Below are 20,985 nucleotides of genomic sequence, written 5' to 3'. Positions count from 1 at the left end.
TGTCCAATTCTTGAACACAATCGGTTTCACTTGCCATTGCGACACCATCAGTTTCTAGGACTAGGAGGTCATCTGAGTTCAGATAAGTCAATACGATACAAAATTCTGCTCACAATACGAAGCGCAAACTGAAGATTCTGCGCTTATTTTGGGTTCTCACTTCTACATCTTTGTTCAATTGTCGTTCTGGATCGCAAATCTGCAATGCATCCTTGAACTCGGTTCCCACCACTGTCTGCTACTTTGCTTTTCGCGCGGTAGAGTTACATCCCTTTAGGCTGTCTAGCGCATCTTTTTATCAAAATCTTCCCAAACAAGCTGCGAGAATAAAACATGGTGTAAGCTCAGCAGATCTCTGAATATATACAGTGCAGGGGTCACAGCACTGCTGCAACAATATGTCTTTTGTCGCAGATTATATAAACAGTCAAAAGCTTTACACAACTTTCTCACAGATGCCTTCACATACCTTTACGGCTTTAGTGTTGCCATCCAAACGAAACAGCTTAACAACGCGATTTAAACTTTCAACGAGAAAAAAGTTTTCTTTTTTATTTCAACTGACCTGTTTTATTTTTTAAATATATTCATTTTGCGTTTTGGGCAAGTTTTTGTTAGTTTGCTTGTTCCTTTATTGACCGTCACTTCAAGATGTTGTTTATAATAAAGGGGAGGGGAGAGAGGAGGGGATCAGCAAAAAAGATAGTGTATGATAATTATTGTATATTGTTGTACTAGTAAAAATAATTACAAATAACTGATGTTCATAAATAAAAAATAAATAAAAAAATTAGAAATAAAAAAGTTATTGAGCATGAACACTCTAAAACTTGTGCAAGTATTTCCACCAAAAAAAAGTCAGAAAAAATGTATGCGTATGATAACTATTATGGTACACTGTTGTAGGCTATTAGTGACAATAATGACTTATGTTCATGAACAAAACAAAACAAAACAAAACTGGTACAAATGCTCACTGTTGTGTCCTAGCTTCAAACAGAAAGAAAAATGCAAAAAAGTCAAAAGAAATGTGGTCCGACTATATCGGACGGGCTGCCAACAGACGCCCATTCACGGGCGCGATCCCACTACTGCGCGACACGGAGACTTTTGCCTGCTGTGTTTCCACCCTGGGCCGGTTCGTCTCTCCTTAGTCAACCTGGACCCCCGGGGCTCCCCCCAAGGGCCCATATTGATGCCGGGCTTAGTGCGGACACCCGATCGACATGGCACGCCTGCTGGCAGGGCCCCCGCCCTCAAATCGTTCCCAAATCAAGCCTCCAAGTAGCTGGATTACAGGAGCACGCCACAACTCCCAGCGAGAGAAACCGTTGGCAATTGTTATTATAAAGTGTTTGTTGATTTTTTATGTCTGTCATGAAAATAAATGATTCTACTTAGTGTTTTAATCTTGACTTTTGGAAAAGAAACGTCAATCGAGCTCATAGTCTTTAAATATATTCAAATTCTAATTAAATGTAGCGCACCAAATCTACAAAATCAGTGACAACACCGATTGTCAGCCTCGTTTTGAAATCGCACTCTACGGAAAAGAAAGTGGTTTGTAAATAAATGTAACAGGTGGGAAAGCTGGATATAAAGACACTTAGATATTGTTTTAGATACTGGCCGGGCGTTCACGTTGATCAGTTTTTTTGTTTTTGTGTGTCAAGTTAATTAAAACTAAAATACACACAGTAAACACACACACACACGCACGCGCGCACGTGCATGCACGCACGCGCACACGCACGCACTACACACACACACACACACACACACACGCACGCACGCACACCGCCCACACTGACACACACACACACGCACCGTGCGCACGCACACATGCACACACAGACACACACACACACACGCGCGCGCACACTCTGTCACCAGTCACATCCCGGTTTTACTGGATAAGCTTAGCTCTTTTTTAAAGAAACATTTCTGGCAACGGGCTAGCATTTGATCATGTCATTCGCACTGTCAAAGCGCTATTCTCACTCTGGGTTTCTTAAATTCGCACTGGTCTAGCAGCAGTACTAACAGTTTGGCCCTCAGCGACAACATTGCCATTCTCAATCTGGCACCAGTCTGCGATGACCACTTTCACCGTGGCAGCAGCATTCATAATATGGCACCACCAACAGCACCGGTCTGGCAACACAACTCTCAGCCTGCTATCACATTCTTGGCACTGCCAACGTCATTGCACACCCACACTCAAAGTGTCACACACAGACTCAGTAACGAACACACATACATTCACATCACGCAGATACCGGGACACACACAAACACACCAAGCACAACAACATCTACGACAACATGCAATAAATATAAACAACAACAACAACAACTCATAACTCATAACTCATAACTCATAACATTTTATTGATCCAACAAAGGAAATTAAATTGGTCATCAGCACATGATAGGTCATTAATTAATAATTATAAAAGAATAAGAGAAGAAAATTCATAAAACCCATGATAACAAAAAAATATCTAAAGTAATATATGTACAACTACAATACCCTTGTATACAACAACAACAACAACAACAACAACAACAACACAATCAACGACACTGAACAGCAATGAATAAAAATAATATGTGATTTGACATTTTAATGTTATTTGTGCGGATCTTTTTTATTTAATAAATATTATTTTGCGATGTGGGCACATTTTTGTTGGTTTGCTTGTTTTTGAGTTGATTGTTTGTATTTTGATGGTTAATTGCCTGTTACATGAAGATGTTTAAAATAAGGGGGAAGGGGAAGGGGGAGGGGGCGGTGTGAGCAAAAAAGTGAGTGTATGATAATAATGTTATATTGATGTACTAGTGACAAATATGAAATGATATCTTCGACTCGTCGGCATTATACTTGTCTCGTCTAAATATCGGGCCCTATTGCTACGCTGAAAACACAATAGCTGGTAATATTGATGTACTAGTGACAATATGAAATGATACTAATAACTGATATTCATGAATAAATACAAGATACAAGATACAAGATATTTATTCACCAATTTTGCAAAAGGATTTCATCTTGGCACGGCACGGTAAAAATAAAATAAAAACCAACCAGACACATATGCAGACACACATCACCATGCATGCATACATACGTACATTACACTGTCATGCACACACAGACACAACTCACACACACACACACACACACACACACACACACACACACACACACACACACACACACACACACACACACACACACACACACACAATTATTTACATTCTCACACATAACCAGCCACATATCTACATCACAAATTCACATCGTCGCCTTGTAAACGTAAAAACCATATCAGTTTAAAAGGGGTGCCAGTAATATCAATACAACATTAGTGAATACTAGAACAATACCTAAAATTTATAATCCATTTAAAAGTAAGTAGTACATGTAATTATTATCATTTAGTCAGATCATCACATAAAATTATATAATCATGATCTAGACAGTTTAAAACAACAGTATTAACAGACTATCACAGATCCACTCAAGCACCTGAACTTAGAGTCGCATTGCACAAAACTACTACCATCACAGAACTACTCCAGCACCTAAAAAATAAGGACCATTCCACATTGCACATATTTCCACTATCACAAGTTATGAGAACAGTAATGGAATGCAGTGAAAGGACTAAGTAACAAAAGAACCCCCTCCCCCCCCAATCCTATAACTACAGTATATTACAACGTCTTCACTACAGGAGTTGTCAGTACAGCATGGGGGATGAAGCTAGAGCGAAAGCGACTAGTTCTGGCTTTCAAAGCTCTGTAGCGCCTACCAGATGGAAGAGGCTCGAAGAAGTGGTTTGCCGGGTGGGAGGGGTCGCGAACAATCTTTCCTGCTTTTCGACCTGAGCGCAACTCAAAGATAGAGGCAACGGAAGGGAAGTCACAGCCCGCGATTTTGGAGGCTGTCCGCACAATGCTCTCCAGTAGCTGTTTCTCTTTCTCAGTGGTGCTGCCATACCAGACCGTGATAGAAAAACACAGGGTGCTCTCAACGACTGCGCGATAGAACTGCGCCATGATTTGCTGTGACATACGGAACTTGCGCAACTGTCTCAGGAAGTGCAGCCGCTGCTGGCACTTCTTAATGATGGACGTGGTGTTCCCGTCCCATTTCAGGTCTTCAGAGATCAGTGTGCCGAGAAATTTGAATGAAGAGACCTGTTCTACAGCTTCCCCATTTATTTCAAGGGGCAAGATGGGGTCTTTCTTTCGTCGAGGGTCGATAACGACTTCTTTTGTTTTAAGAACGTTTAGCTCGAGATCATTTTCAGAGCACCACTCAACCACTCTTTGAACCTCCCCCCGGTAAGCGTCCTCATTGGAGTCAGAAATCAGGCCTTCAATGGTGGTGTCGTCTGAGAATTTGATTATGTATGTGGATGGGTGAGCGGAGGTGCAGTCGTTGGTGAAAAGGGTGAAGAGTAGAGGGGACAGAACACAGCCCTGCGGGGCACCAGTGTTTAGAGTGAGTGAGGCAGAGAGTGAGTTGTTGAGTCGGACGACCTGAGGACGGTCAAGCAAGAAGTCTAGAAGCCAGTGGCAGAGAGAGAGAGGGACATCGAGACCAATCAGTTTGTGGAGGAGCTTGTGAGGGATGATCGTGTTGAATGCGGAGGAATAATCAATGAACAACATTCTAGCGTAGGTGCGAGGGTTCTCAAGGTGCTGCAAGACAAAATGAAGACCCATGGCGACGGCATCATCGACGGACCTGTTGGCTTGGTAAGCAAACTGGAGTGGGTCAGACAGGTGACCCGTGAAAGCCCGCAGGTGCCGCAGAATCAACCGCTCCAGGACCTTCATGATGACAGATGTCAGTGCCACAGGGCGGAAGTCATTCAGCTGAGTTACCTTGGGCTTTTTGGGGACTGGGACAATTACTGAAGACTTGAAGCACCGTGGCACAGACATCTGCTGCACAGAAGTGTTAAAAATGTCAGTAAAAACAGGCGCGAGCTGGTCAGCACAGGACCTCAAGGTCGATGTTGAGACAAGGTCAGGACCAGAAGCCTTTCTTGGATTCTGTTTACGGAAGAGACCCCTGACCTCACTCTCCTGGATGGTAAATGCCGGCGCCAAAAGAGACGCATCGTCAGGGAGAGGAGGGCGGTAACCGAGTGAGGGGTTCTTCTGGTCAAACCTACTATAAAACACATTCAGTTTGTCAGGTAAGTCAGGGTCAACATTGTCTGAAGGCGCAGCCTTGTGCTTATAGTTTGTGGCCTGCTGGAGGCCTCGCCAGACCTCACGGGTGTTGTTCGAGGAGAAGTGGTCTTCAATCTTCTGGCGATAGGTAGTCTTTGCATGGCGGATCTCACGTTTGACCTCTGCCTTGGCCTGCTTGTACCGCACCTGGTCGTCGCTCTTGAAAGCATCGTTCTTAGCGTCAAGTTTGACCTTGACCTCACGACTGAACCAGGGCTTGTTGTTACCATATATGCGTACAGTCTTAGTTGGAATGCAGACCTGCTCACAGAAGGCAATATATGAGGTAACAGTATCAGTGTATTCATCTAAGCTATCACAATTGTCCCTGAACACGCCCCAATCCGTGGCCTCAAAGCAACCTTGCAGCGTCTCGGAGGCCTCACTAGTCCATTTCTTGACCGTTTTTGTAACCGGCTTAACAGCCTTGAGTCTTTGTCGGTAGGTCGGAGTGAGAACCACCATTGCATGGTCGGAGTTGCCGAGGGGTGCTCTGGGCACTGCACGATAAGCGTCTTTGATTGTGGTATAGCAGTGGTCAAGAGTGCTCTTATTTCTTGTGGGGCAGTGTACATGCTGGTAGTATCTGGGCATAGGCTTACGCAGGCTAGTGTGGTTAAAATCGCCTGTGATAATAATAGCACTGTCAGGGTAGGCCGTTTCAGCTGCAGTAACATGAGTGTACAGTTCATTCATGGCCTGAGGGGCGTTAGCCTCTGGTGGTACGTACACGGCAATGAGAACAACGGAGGAAAACTCACGTGGCGAATAGTGCGGCCTGCAGTTGATTGTCAGATGTTCGAGACGTGGGGAGCATGACTGAGAGACCACTGTAACGTCCCTGCACCAGCGATCGCTGACCATGAAGCAAACACCACCACCCTCCGCTTTTCCAGACAGTTCGTGAGAGCGGTCGCCACGGTAAACAGAGTAGCCAGGGGGAGTAACCGCTGCGTCAGGTTTGTCATGCTTGAGCCAGGTTTCAGTCAGACATAAAACAGAAGCATCGCTAAATTCACGATTAAAAGACAGTAGGTGGAAAAGTTCGTCGGTCTTGTTGTTCAGAGAACGTACGTTGGCAAGGACGATGGCAGGGAGGGGGGGGCGGTGGGCACGTCGCCGAAAGCGGACCAAAACACCGCCACGCCTACCACGCTTACCCAATAAACAGTTTTGTTTCAACAAACGTATTGAGCACGAAGACGTTGAAACTGGTTATTTGGAGAAAACAAATGTGCATGATAATAATGATGGCATACTGTTGTACTAGTGACAATGAGTGATGAAGTTCATGAATAAAGAAAAAACCAACCCCATAAAAATACAGAAATGATCATTGATCAGTCTTTTGAGGTTGAAAACAGAAAAGAAAGAAAATAAATATAAAAGAAATGTGGTCCGACTATATCGGACGGGCTGCCAACAGACGCCCATTCACGGGCGCGATCCCACTACTGCGCGACACGGAGACTTTTGCCTGCTGTGTTTCCACCCTGGGCCGGTTCGTCTCTCCTTAGTCAACCTGGACCCCCGGGGCTCCCCCCAAGGGCCCATATTGATGCCGGGCTTAGTGCGGACACCCGATCGACATGGCACGCCTGCTGGCAGGGCCCCCGCCCTCAAATCGTTCCCAAATCAAGCCTCCAAGTAGCTGGATTACAGGAGCACGCCACAACTCCCAGCGAGAGAAACTGTTGGCAATTGTTATTATAAAGTGTTTGTTGATTTTTTATGTGTCATGAAAATAAATAATTATACTCTTAGTGCGTTAATCTCGACTTTTGGGAAAAAAACGTCAATCGAGCTCATAGTCTTTAAATATATTGGAATTTGAATGAAATGTGGCACCCCAAATCTGCAGAAGTGACAACCCTGATTGTCAGCCTCGTTTTGAAATCGCACTCTACGGAAAAGAAAGTGGCTTGTAAATAAATGTAACAGGTGGGAAAGCTGGATATAAAGACACTTAGATATTGTTTTAGATACTGAGCTTTTATGTTGTTCAGTTTTGAATGTTTATTTCCAGATCAACTCTTTCCTCGTCTAAAGCTTATCGCACTTGTCGCGACGCGCACCTTGCTTTCTGTCGTCTGCAACAAGATCTTCCCGTTCCGGTTCATTAATCTCTAAATATCAAATGAAAAAAATGTGCTAATTGATTTTCTAAGATGTTAGGTTGTTTTAAAAAATCCTTGAAATTAAATTAGTATTATATTGTTTTACTAATGACGCAGCAAAAAGATTGATTTAATTACATAAATGAAAGTACTGAATAAGTCGCTTGGAGAGTATGTCTACGACGAAAGTTTTAATAGAAAAGTACGAAATGAAAGCTATGTCAGCGGCTGGTGTAATCGATATTATGGGTGTCATTTTAACTTTGTCTGCCTCTTCTGTGATCGCCTCTTCTGTCAGCGAAACCCTGTAATCGTGGTCAGTATTTCAGGTTTTTGGCATCGTTTTTGTTCGTCAAATTACATCACCGCATCAGTGTTGGTGCTCTTTCACTTCTGCAACACTAGTTGCCGGGTAGGCAGGTGACCGGACGAAGTTTTTGTTTTTACAGTACAGATCAAACTGCACAATACAGATATAGAACAGTTGTTCAGGGAATATTTGTGTGTGGTAATCAGAATAAACGCGTATTTTGAGAGATGTAATGCTCTTTTTTTGTGTGTATGATCGTTCAAGTTCAAGCCACGAGGCATGACTGCATGCACTGAATGTATAATTTGGTATTAAATCAATTCAGAGATCTTTTTCAGAATTTTTGTCACTAAAGTTGTGTCTGAGGTTCTTATCTAATTTATTGCAAGTTTCAGAGTTTGTCTCCTGTTCATACCAGTTACGTTCCTTTATCTATTCTTCTGCGTTCGTGGGCTGAAACTCCCACGTACACTCGTGTTTTTTGCACAAGTGGAATTTTACGTGTATGACCGGTTTTTTACCCCGCCATTTAGGCAGCCATACGCCGTTTTCGGAGGAAGCATGCTGGGTATTTTCGTGTTTCTATAACTCACCGAACTCTGACATGGATTACAGGATCTTTTTCGGGCGCACTTGGTCTTGTGCTTGCGTGTACACACGGGGGTGTTCGGACACCGAGGAGAGTCTGCACACAAAGTTGACTCTGAGAAATAAATCTCTCGCCGAACGTGGGGACGAACTCACGCTGACAGCGGCCAACTGAATACAAATCCAGCACGCTACCGACTGAGCTACATCCCCGCCCCTTTATCTATTCAATTTTAAATACATGTTGGAGTTCATTTCAAGTCCCAACACTAGCCTATCACTGTTATGAATCTTATCTGTAATCTTCAGCTTATCGATATAATCCAGAACTTAGAAGTGCATTGACGGCTTTGCGAATGAGTGTTATCTTTTTGTGACATCATACTGATGAAATTCACAGTTGATCAACAGTTAAACTTTGCATGCTAATATTAATAACCATGCAGGAACAGGTTTTATGAATGAGTGAGAATGAGATCAGTGTCTTTCAAGTTTCATTTAGTACTGTTACACAGGATTCAAACACACACACACACACATGTACACACACATACACACAAACACATACATGTATACACACACACACCAAAACACAGACATACACTGACAGATTTGTGATAATTGTGACAGTTAACTGCAAACTGAATGGTCGAGCTTGCTTTTCTTTGCAGGTTGCCTCTTCCAATTATGGCGTGCTGAGCAATGGACACCATGGGAGCCCAGTAGGGGCGTCCATCTGAGGAGGGGGGAAGCGGCTTGGACTTGGAGACTGGAGTTGGAGAATATTGCCCAGTATACATGTAGTTGGATGTGTTGTTGTTCTTTCTGGTTGTTGTGCAAAGTCTGAGTACAGTATCAACAGTGTTGAACTTGAGTAAAAGGCTGAAGTCCTGAAGGTTTACATGTTCTGGGGATAACCTCACTTAAATGCTTGACAACAGAGAATTCGGAGAAAGTTTTTACATCTGAGAAAACCAGTTAACATCGTGTGGAAAAGACATCATTGACTGAAAAGTTTACATCTGGAGATAAAGACGCCACTGGATGAGCAAGTTTGATTTTAAAGAAGAAGGCATTGATCAGAGGTTGACTGAGGTTACAGCTGGTGAAAAAGACATTGATACTGAGCAAGTTTATGTTTGTTGAAGAATATATATATCAAAGTGAGCAAGTTTACATACAGTGGTAAGAAGATCATCATTGTGGTGAAAGTGTGGCTGAATGACTGCAACATCAAACCATGCCTGTGACCTTCCAACCGGAGTGCGGCCCAAAATGCCGCTCCAAACTTCACAACCTGGAGGTGAATTCTGTCGTCACCAAAGGCTCCTTGCTAGACCTGCAGGCCTACTCTAGACTGTGTCACACCTGGGCGCAACACAATGACACGGCTGGGCGATCAGCTCTGCACGTCGCTGCATCATGCGGAAAGCTGGACATGGTTGAATGGCTGGTGACAGAAAGACACCAGGATCCATCGCAGAAAGACAAAGAGTCTGGGTGGACGGCACTGCACAGAGCTCTGTTTTATGGCCAGCTGGCAACGGCCAGGCTGCTGGTGCAGGTTTGTTGTTGGAATATATCTTTCATGGAGTGAAACTGTTCAGAATGCATGGTTCAAGGTACTAGCAAAAGTCAAAAGAAAGTATTTGTTCTTTTTGAATTAAAATTGAAAGCTTTTGACTGTTTGACAGTGGTTGGGAATCCTTGGATGGAGTTACACTTACAGTACATGTTTTTTATTCAGTATTAACCATAACACTAACAACTTTTGACTGTGAAGGACAAGCTTATTTTCTGTACAGTCTTAGTACTTGAGGTGAAAATGGTTGTTTAAGGGTTTGGGGCTGACATTTTCAAATTGCATAGATTAAGAATGTCTTGGTTGTTTTTATTCCAAAAAAAAAAAATAAATAAATAAAAATGTATACTTTGGAAGCGGGAACATTTTGTAGCTTTTTTCTTGGAATAAATGCAATTGTGTCAGAGAAAATTTGATTTTTGACACCTTTTTTGTGCATGTTTCAGTGTAACAATGACTTGTACTGTCGAGATCATGAAGGACTTGGACCCCTTGATTTGTTGGTGAAAGATCGACCCAAACATATCAGCTTTGGAGTGAAAGGTAAGAAAGTGTTCCACAGAGTTTCACTGTGTTGTATCTGAAAGGTAAGTGGATGTACTTAGACAACTAAAAAACAACAGCAACAGAAATAAATATTGGAATGTAACAACATTCCACTTGGCAAATGGGGTTGTTGGAGACATGTGATAATTTGTTTGATAAATGTACAATACAGAGTTAATAGTTATAATAATACTTGGATTGAAGTTGAGTATGATAATATTACACAATGTTAATTGTTATTGATACACTAATATCTGTAAAACTCTGAATCTTTCAAATCTCATTGACCATGCAGGCATTACTTATGATTCACTGTTACTGTTAGCTTTACTTAGTTACATGACATTTTCACTAGTTCTAGGTCAAGTTTTTCTTAGTCTCACTCTCAGCAAACATTTTCCGATAGGCAGTGCGTGTGTTTAAGATAGTTGTTGCTGCGCTTGTTACCAACAGATCAGAATGAAGTGTTTTCCTGGGGAGACAATTCCAACTTGACCCTGGGCCATGCCAGTGAACAGCGCAGAACAGTTCCTGAAGCTGTGGACACACTAAGGCGTCTAGGTGTGTCTGTCAAGCAGGTAACCAGCTGTTAGTTTTAGGTTGTTGCTTTTGAGTACAGGGCTGATGTGTGTGGTCTGTAGTTCAGTCGGCAGTCCCACGGGTGGGATTCTTCCGGTATATGCCGGAAATCCGGATTCAATATTGGCCTTTTTTTTTCTTTTTTTTTTCGGTTTAGGATTCATGACATTTTTCAGTCCTACCCATGCAGTCTGCTGGCTTTGTAATCAGTTGGTCCTTGTTGGCCTGGGTTTAAACTTGGGTTGGGCAGTGATGGTGTATGGTGAAGTGTGTAGTCTGTAGTTAGTGTGCTGGCTTCGTAACCAGTTGGTTGATTTTGGCCTGAGTATTAAACTTGAGGTTGGCAGTGATGGTGTATGGTGATGTGTGACATCGCTAGCTAAGTTGGTGGCGCGCTGGCTTCGTAACCAGTTAGACATTGCTGGCTTGGGTTTAAACTTGGGTTGGGCTGCGAGTGATAGTGTATGGTGATATGTGTCATCTGTAGCTTAGTTGGTAGAGTGCTGGCTTTGTAACCAGTTGAACGATGTTGGCATAGGTTTCAACCTGGGTTTGGCAAAGGATTTGTTTCCCAGTGTCAATTCTTATGTGGACACGATAAAGTTCCAAAGCTCAGAGCAAAAGTCTCGGGGAATCGGGGGATAGAAAAGTACAAACACATGCATGTAGAATTTAAAGAAAAAAATAATTAGACAATGGATAGCACTATGCTGATTGGCAACTTGATCTCATTTGTTGATCATTTCAAGGCTATAACTTTGTGTGTCTAAATCTTCTTCTTGTCGTTCGCTGTTAGATCGTCAGTCCGGACTGCAGGGCGAAACGTGCTGTGAGCACCATCGCGTGCATTTCGGACTGTCGACATTTCATTTTGCGTTTTTGCGTGGATCTGTGGTTGGTTAAGGTGTGCCTGTTGGCCCAGATCCTCCGACTTCAGCCCTTAGGTTACTTTCGGGGTTACCCCGCCCTTAGTTCCTGGCTCAAAAACCTAACCCTGGGAACACATGGGGGATTTCTTACCGGGGGTCCCACCCCGGGGCTAGAGCTTTTAATGCGGCTCTTACTCGCATGGTGTAACCGTCATCGGACACGTAGGGCATTTATAGGGTAGTCAGTGCCATCTGCCAACCCACCTCGTCCTGGTAGAGACACCGCTAGTTGGTCCGGGACTGCTTATTCTATATTCGCAGCTGGCCCCCATATCTGGGGGCCGTTCCCCTATCTGCCACCTGGGGACCCGCCGGGTTGAGGATAGTCGCCCCCCTACTGAATTGAATGTAGTCTGTTCTCGGGTGTGTCTAAATAAATGTGACAGTTATTCATGCAAACATTGTGTTATAATTTATTTGTGTGGTATGTACTGTGTTTGTGACGTTTTTTACGGGCTAGTGACTTTATTGAACTCGCAAGGCTTGGGAATTAAATTTGTGAGATTCGGCCTTCCCTGCACTTTGTCCGTGCTACCCCTGGTCCATACAAAATTTGTGCCTGTATGTTTACAGATTGTGATGTGCAAGTACCACACAGTGTTCCTTACTCACGGCGGTCAAGTGTACACCTGTGGCCATGGACAGGGGGGCAGGCTTGGACACGGCGATGAACTCGCCCATGTGGTAAGTATTGTTTCCAGATCCAATTAAAAAATAAAATACAGTGGAAGGCCCATTTTGACACCCACCTGAATCTGAGAAAATCAGATGTTAGAATAGAGGGAGTCTTAAAATGGGGGCACATTTACAGAGGGACCGGCACGGTTGGCCTAGTGGTAAGGCGTCCGCCCTGTGATCGGGAGGTCGTGGGTTCGAACCCCGGCCGGGTCATACCTAAGACTTTACAATTGGCAATCTAGTGGCTGCTCCGCCTGGCATCTGGCGTGACCGGGGTTAGTGCTAGGACTGGTTGGTCCGGTGTCAGAATAATGTGACTGGGTGAGACATGAAGCCTGTGCTGCGACTTCTGTCTTGTGTGTGGCGCACGTTATATGTCAAAGCAGCACCGCCCTGATATGGCCCTTCGTGGTCGGCTGGGCGTTAAGCAAACAAACAAACAAACAAATTTACAGAGGTTATGAGCAGAAAATCTAAGAAAAAAGTGACTTCAATTAAAACATTTGTATAAAAGAGGGGTCTGAAAAAGGGGTTCCTCTGTACCTTAATAGAGTTAGTTTATAAAGGGTATGGATTTTGATGAAGAGTTTATTTTGGTGTCGGGTGTTACAAATGCATGTACATTTTGTTCAGTCGGTCATTTTGTGTGCCAGACCCCAAGACTCGTGGAAACCCTGCAGAACGAGGAATGTGTGCAAGTGGCTGCTGCCAGGGACCACACCTTGTTCCTCACAGACAAGTTAGTATGGATGATCCTTGTTCCTTAAATCTGATGAAAGTTATTTTTCATATTATACATAATTAAACGTTATAGGTACAGTCCTTCTTGTGTACAAGATTTGGCTCACCATTTCGGATGTGGTCACCCTTTTTAAAAATTTTTTTTTTTTAAATTTTTAACATTTTTCCAGTTTGACTTACATTTGTCAGAGATGAAGAAAGTGCAAAAAGTAGATGTATGCCTTTACCTGGACAATACATTTTGGTCGTTGTCCCCAATTTGTACATTACATGCTTGTGTGCCTTTTCAGCATTTTTCAAGTCCCAGGGTTCATTCTTGAGATCCCAAGATTTCACTAGGTTCATGATTTTGCATGACATTCTTAAAACATAGTTTGGGAGAGGGGGCATGCATTCGGGATTTTTTTTAAAGCATTTTCATGATTTCAATGTCATAGGTATGTGGGAGGTGTGTTTATAACCTGCCCTGTTATATAGTGCTATATGTCTTATGTAAAAACAATGTCCTGTCTGTAGTATTGTTATGTACCACGCCTGAATTTCTCTATGAGATAATAAAGTATTCTTATTCTTATTCTTATTCTTATACCTACAGGAACACTGTGTATGGCTGTGGTCTGAACGACTGTGGCCAGCTGGGACTGGTTACTACTGGGGACAAAGGCACCAACAAGAGTCTAGTGCCTACCAAGGTTGGTGCCCACCCTTTTCTGAATGATTATAATTATGGGCCAAATGCGCCAGCAAGTATCTAGTTCATGCTACGGTTTTGAAAAGAATGCTGAACATTTTCATTGTGGGCAGTACATTTCTCTTATGAAATACAATGTACATTGTTGTATGCTCATTTCAACAGCGCGTTTTGGAACTTTTGAAAAACCTGTCTCTCTCTGGCCAGTTAAAAGCAAGAAAAGACAAAGACAAACCAGAGCATCAGTAAATATAACTAAGTTCAATAAAAAGGTAAATGATATGAAAACAAGAGGCGAAGCCTTCAAGGCTCACGTAAGAAATCGACAAACAGTAACACAAACTCAATCACTTCGTCACACATACACACACACACACACACACACACACACACACACACACACACACAGTAAGCATAGGTGACACTATGCAAGAAAGCTAGACACTAGATCTAGATCTGTCTGTCTGCATGTAGCCTACTTACAGGGACACGACTGCCAACTAGTCTTGGCCCGCTCAATATAACAATGACCGAGACTTTCAGTAATTGCTTCGTGTGACGTCTAACCCTCTTACGTCATAATGTGACGTCTTCAAATGACGAAATGTTAAAGTTTCTACCACAGACATACACACGCACGCACACACGCACACGCACACACACACGCACGCACAGACAGACAAAGTTACGATCGCATAGGCTACACTTACGTGAGCCAATCAAATCATAAAAGGAAGGGAAACAGAGAGACAGAGCCCTGGTCAGTTTAGAAACCCATGATAAGCAATGAAATAAAGAGACATATTTTTGTTCCAGATGAACTTGAAGCTGTTAAAGGGAAAACCTATCCTTGGAGTGTTTGCTGGACGCTTCCACTCTGTGGTCTGCACGGCTGACGGGCTCTACACCTGTGGACTCAATGCTGGTCAGATCGGTCAGTTCTACTTGTTTTCTTTCCACTTCAGTTTTGTCTTCTTCTTCCAGTGACAAAGTACAGTTTTTGGTGCAGGTTGTAACAAACATGTACAATGCCATGGAAGGACAAACAGTTTGAAAATGGAACTGGGTGAGGTGGTTTTGTTGCCAGCGTAAAAAGGGAATGTAGGTTAGAACTGGTTATGTATCTTTGCATCCCTTCTGTTGTCCTTCTGCTTAAACAAAATTTAATAAAAGGAAAGAAAAAAAAAAATAAAAAGGGAAAGAAAGAACTGGGTAAAACTGACAAAAATCTTCAAGGTGCACATCTGCAGATATGCAGGCTCGACAGTTGTATACCGTACTTTCCGGGTGACAAGGCGCTACAGCGCATAAGGCGCACCCCCTTCTTTTTAACAAAAATTGTAATCCAGTCACCCATTGGGCGCAGGGGGCCGATAGGGCGCACCAAAATTGAAAAAGTATACCGGTAACAAACGGTCGAAGAATGAAAATAAGCCGCACATCAAAGGAAGAATACAGAGTGGAAATGACCCAGTTTTTGCCATGAGAGGTGGTTCCCCTGTCATATCTGTCAGTGACCGGTCAATGACCGAGTTTAACAGAGTGGAAATATGTGTGCTCTGTGTGTGCGGCGAGATCAAAGGCAGGTCCATTGTGATAGCTGGGTGGCTTGAGAGCTCGAGGAAACTTGGCCAGGGCAGTACCTAGTAGCTGAAACATGCATTATCACAAGTTGTTTGACTGGTACTCAGGCGGTCTCTTTGATTTTTTTCGTATTTCATACACGGATTAGGCGCTTTGTTATACAAGACGCAGGGGTCGAACTCGAGGAAAAAAGTCGCGCCTTATGACCCGGAAAGTACGGTATATATATATATAAAACATCAGAAATTGTGAAAGAAACAATTGAAAGTCAGCAGAGACTTTCTTCCGAGATTTGTTAAAATATATACCACTTGCGGTCGGTCCCTTGGATGGTCTTTACAGACAGGTTTGACTGTATTTCTCACCCAGGTCATCCCAAAGGGGAGCAGTACCAGAGCCAGCTACGCATGGTGACCTATCTACAGCACAAGGACATCGTCATCACAAAGGTCGCGAGCTCTGATGCTGCCATCGTCTGCTTCACCGCTCGTGGCGACATCTTTCTGTTGCATGAGTACACCTGTCGTAAGATTGGCGCAAGGTAGGGTTCTGTTCCACATTTTGTGGGTAGATGTTTTGTTTTGATCGCTTTTGTGTGTGTGTGTGTGTGTGTTTCTTTTTTTATTTTCTATTAATTTGCACACGATTGTGTGTGTGTTGTTTGAGAACAGTCAGAAAAAGAAAACTCAAAAGTTAACTCATTCAACACGTCCACCCTATGACATGACTATACACTCAGAACGCCTGAGCCAAAGCATATAAATAGCCTGCTGACAACCAAAATTGGGAAATTTTGAAAAAAATATTGTACAGTGGAGTCCAGCTATAACGAACCTGGGTATAACGAAATCCCGCTTTTAACGAACTGCCATTGATTTCCCGGCAGACAGCCTTCTATTTCTTACTTGTTACTTTCGGGCTACAACGAACCTTTTGAACTCATTTGCATAACGAACCCCTCTTATAACAAACACGTTTTCATCCCCCCAGAGCAGTTTTGTCTCTAAAAGTCACAAGGCTACAACGAACGGTGCAAGGTCTCGGCCAACCAAGACTATGGCATACTCGTAGCAAAGCCGCGGAATGGTACCGTAAACCAAGAATAGTGACGTAATTACGTCACGGTCGAAAGTCTTTGACGTCAATGCCTCCCTGTAGTCTTTTTCTCTCGCGCGGTGTGTGTGTGTGTGTGTTCATTTTGTGTTCATGTGTTAGTGTTACTGTTTGTGTGTGTGTGTGTGTTTGTGTGTGTGTGTGCGCGTGCATGAGTCTGTACTCGTGTGTGTGTGGTGTGTGTGTTTGTGTGTGTGTGTGTGTAAGAAAGAAAGAGAGAGAGAGGGAGGGAGGGAGGGAGGGAGGGAGAGAGAGAGAGAGAGAGAGAGAGAGTGTGTGTGTGTGTGTGTGTGTGTGTGAATGTCTGAAGAGTACTCGGGTCCAGCGCGAGCGTTTTTTTATAGACACTGACCTTCTTCCCAGGGGTCAATGACCCAGTTTTAGCTATGAGAGGTGGTTCCCCTGTCATATGTGAGAGGAAACACTTCCTGCACGGGGTCAGTGACAGTTTAATCTATGGGGCGGTCTCTTTGATGTTTCAGCTGAAACATGCATTATCACAAGTTGTTTGACTGGTACTCAGGCGGTCTCTTTGATTTTTTTCTATTTTGATACGTCCCGCCTTATGACCCGGAAAATACCGTACATGCTTTTACACGACTTTTTAAATTTTACTTCTAAAATTACAGTAAAGTGAACATTTGAACTATGCCTCTCTATGGATTATATTATGAAGCATGCAGAGATTGTACTCTCCAAGGAAAGATCGATGGGACGATCATTTGAAGGTGAGTGGGAAAACTTGTCTTGAGGCCATTTAGGGTTGAAAACTCTACAGCGAATTACTGATATAACGAACTAAAATGTATCTCCCTTGAGATTCGTTGTACCCGGACTCCACTGTATTTTGAAATAAATATTGTAAAAAAACTAGTACATGTGGAGACTTACTTTTTGCACACAATTAAAGAAAGATCTTTCATTGTTTCAGAAATGTACTTTGTATTTGTCAAAAGGCTTGTTGTGTTTGTGTGGTATGCTATTGAAAATGTCAACAATTTAAATAAAAAAAAGTCCAGAGGCACCACATAAATACTACAGACATGTTTGAAAATATGCACAAAATGTTAGTGAATACTCAAAAAGGAATTTAGTGAATACTCAAAAAAGAATTTACTAACCTGAATGAGACAATGTGATGACTGGGTGATGACTATGATGAATATATCCATGTAGAAGAAAAGAAACACTTGCTGTCACAGTATTTACAGTGCCACACTTGGAAGCACAGCTCAACGCAAAACGCCACACCACATTCCAGGCACCAGAATCGCGTCCCATTGCGTTGGGTTTTATCCATAGAAGAAAAGAAACACTTGCTGTCACAGTATTTACAGTTTTTGTACAAATGACTTGTTTAGAACTCGGTTTATGCACGGAGAACATCCTTCTTTGTGTGCCACACTTCGAAGCACGGCTCAACACAAAGCGCCACAGCACATTCCCGGAACCAGAATCGCGTCCGTCCGCTTGCATTGGGTTTTGGCCAAAGTAGCATTGACACCTCGAGCTCTTGATTTGGCTAACTCATTCACCCTCATCACTCACTTATCCATCCATCACAACAACACTGTTTGATGCACACACTGCCTGCCTTCCGCACGCCGCTTCGCTTCGCAACAACACTGACAACTCGCGACATTTTGGAATCCTAAATATGAAACAAAGGCATGGGTTGGTGCCGTCAATGACCTGTAGTATCCAAACTAACCAATGAAATCAACTGTTCTGGGAGTTATTTGTCGCGTATGATAATGCAGCCGACCTCTGAACCTATCACGTGGGTTTTCGTATGGAAAATCCCCAGCGTGGTATTTTTAACTTCCAACGCCACTATTATGGCGGTGTGTGGCGAAGTGACTCACGCACCTAACGCACGGATTCTGGCGGCGTGCTGACAACGGCATGATCAGTCAACGCCAGTATTCTGGCGGCGTTTCGCGAAAAAGTTAAAAAAGTTAGATATTACAAGAGCAGAATTTTGTCACGGTCGGGTTTCTTCCTAGTCCCGTTCTGTTGAAGAGGAGGACCAAGAAAACAAGAACAAACAAGCTGAAACAGACACACAATATCATTCAAACGGAAGCTTTGAACTCTAGAGAGAACCACCTGGAATGCCCAACACAGCCTGCCATCTGATGATCATATGCCCAACTTACAGCGCCATCAGCAGACCATCCTCTTCCGCCTACGGACTGGACACTGTCGACTGCGTGCCCACATGCACCGCCTTGGTCTGTCGCACACACCGAACTGCCCGTGCGAAACAGGCCCACAGACCCCGGAGCACATCCTGCAGACCTGCCCGCTCCACCAGGAAGCCAGAACAGATCACTGGCCACAAGGTGCCACACTGCAGGAGCAACTCTGGGGCACCAAAGACTCCCTGATCCTGACCACTAGCTTTATTCAAGCTACAAAACTTGAAGTCTGACCTGAGGCCAAAAATCCTGGAACGCCGAAGAAGAAGAAGAAGAAGAACTCTAGAGAGACAAGACTCAAGGTTATGGACTCATGGTTATGCACCTTGTTATTTGCTGTTTTCACTGCTCTGCATATTGTCAGTCTGTGTTTTGCTTTCCTATTGTTTTTTCCCCCCTATTTAGTGCTGAAATTGTAGGAAAATGAAAAATGCATATATATTTAATTATTTGCACTTTTTTGGTCAGGTGGCTGGACATAGAGAAGCTGTGTCTGTGTGGTGGTAACCTTGACCACAACTCTGACCTTGACGTCCTGAGAGAGAAGGGAGGTTTTGAGGTAAAGGTCGTGATGCTGAACAGCGCTGGCAAGGTGAGAGAAGTTTCTTGTATATGACATAACTATTTGATCATGTTTTGAAATAAGCCATGGCTTGTCATACAGAGTACCGTTTCATTTGATTCGAACAATGACTGTCTCAATTTGTGTCAAATGTTGCAGTGTGGCCAAATATTATTCTTCTTTTTCGTCCATGGGCTGAAACTCCCACGTTCACTCATACTTTTGCATGAGTGGGTTTTTACGTGTATGACCGTTTTTACCCCGCCATTCAGGCAGCCATACGCCGCTTTCAGGGGATGGCCAAATATGAAAATAACGTTTAATCATTTTTCTGATGTGTTTTTTCACGACAATATAAGAACAAAAATTCAATTGATCAGGAACCAGAAACTCCTTCATGTTCGATAAGCAGTATTAAGAAAGTGGTGCTCACTTGTAATATGGTGTGACATTGTTCACAGGTGTTTATGTGGCGGAGTGGCAGTCCTAGCCTGAAGCGATGCCACTTTGCCATACGTCGCCAGGTAACGGTCACCGACATAGCGGTCAACACAGCCGGTCTCCTGCTGGTGACTGACCAGGGGGAGGCTTTCACCGGCTACCCGTCTGGAAAGAAATTGGCTCACATCAGCAAAGACGCTGGAAAAGATAACAACAAAGGTAACTAACTACATTGGTTTTTATTGGTGTGTTGCTGTTGAGTACCGTACTTTCCGGGTCATAAGGCGCGACTTTTTTCCTCGAGTTCGACCCCTGCGTCTTGTATAACGAAGCGTCTAATCCGTGTATGAAATACGAAAAAAATCAAAGAGACCGCCTGAGTACCAACTTGTGATAATGCATGTTTCAGCTACTAGGTACTGCCCTGGCCAAGTTTCCTCGAGCTCTCAAGCCACCCAGCTATCACAATGCCTGCCTTTGATCTGGCCGCACACACAGAGCACACATAATTATTTCCACTCTGTTAAACTCGGTCACTGACCGGTCACTGACCCGGTGCAGGAAGTATTTCCTCTCTCAGATATATGACAGGGGAACCACCTCTCATGGCAAAAACTGGGTCATTGACCCCTGGGAAGAAGGTCGTGTCTATAAACAAGGCCACCCAGCTATCACAATGTCTTTGATCTCGCCGCACACACAGAGTTCGACTCTGTTAAACTCGGTCACTGACCGGTCACTGACCCCGAAGCAGGAAGTGTTTCCTCTCTCAGATATGACAGGAACCACCTCTCATGGCAAAAACTGGGTCATTGACCCCTGGGAAGAAGGTCGTGTCTATAAACAATGAACCTGGCTTTGATCTCGCCGGCTTATTTTCATTCTTCGACTAACGGTATACTTTTTCAATTTTGGTGCGCCCTATCGGCCCCCTGCGTCCAATGGGTGACTGGATTACAAATTTTTTTAAAAAGAAGGGGGTGCGTCTTAGATAACGAAGCGCCTTGTCACCCGGAAAGTACGGTAGATTTTTAACAATTTTGTTGGGATATTGTGGTACTTTTATTT

General features: G+C 43.5%; 1 protein-coding gene across 1 annotated transcript in view; it reads left to right on the top strand.

Moving 5' to 3' along the window:
• The first annotated feature begins 7,555 nt into the window (after window positions 1-7,555).
• The window catches only part of LOC138962773 (inhibitor of Bruton tyrosine kinase-like), a 33,265-nt gene continuing 19,835 nt past the window's right edge, over window positions 7,556-20,985 (top strand). The window contains exons 1-11 of the mRNA XM_070334722.1: window positions 7,556-7,688; window positions 8,942-9,834; window positions 10,299-10,395; window positions 10,852-10,976; window positions 12,480-12,590; window positions 13,238-13,323; window positions 13,921-14,017; window positions 14,833-14,950; window positions 15,970-16,141; window positions 19,383-19,506; window positions 19,938-20,136. Of these exons, the coding sequence (XP_070190823.1) occupies window positions 9,511-9,834; window positions 10,299-10,395; window positions 10,852-10,976; window positions 12,480-12,590; window positions 13,238-13,323; window positions 13,921-14,017; window positions 14,833-14,950; window positions 15,970-16,141; window positions 19,383-19,506; window positions 19,938-20,136 (1,453 nt within the window). The 5' untranslated portion in view covers window positions 7,556-7,688; window positions 8,942-9,510. The remainder of the gene's footprint in view (window positions 7,689-8,941; window positions 9,835-10,298; window positions 10,396-10,851; window positions 10,977-12,479; window positions 12,591-13,237; window positions 13,324-13,920; window positions 14,018-14,832; window positions 14,951-15,969; window positions 16,142-19,382; window positions 19,507-19,937; window positions 20,137-20,985) is intronic.

Source organism: Littorina saxatilis, linkage group LG3 (genome assembly GCF_037325665.1).
Source record: "Littorina saxatilis isolate snail1 linkage group LG3, US_GU_Lsax_2.0, whole genome shotgun sequence".
Classification (NCBI taxonomy): domain Eukaryota; kingdom Metazoa; phylum Mollusca; class Gastropoda; order Littorinimorpha; family Littorinidae; genus Littorina; species Littorina saxatilis.
The sequence above is the reverse complement of the archived record's forward strand: the minus strand, read 5'-3'. Positions and strand labels throughout refer to the sequence as shown.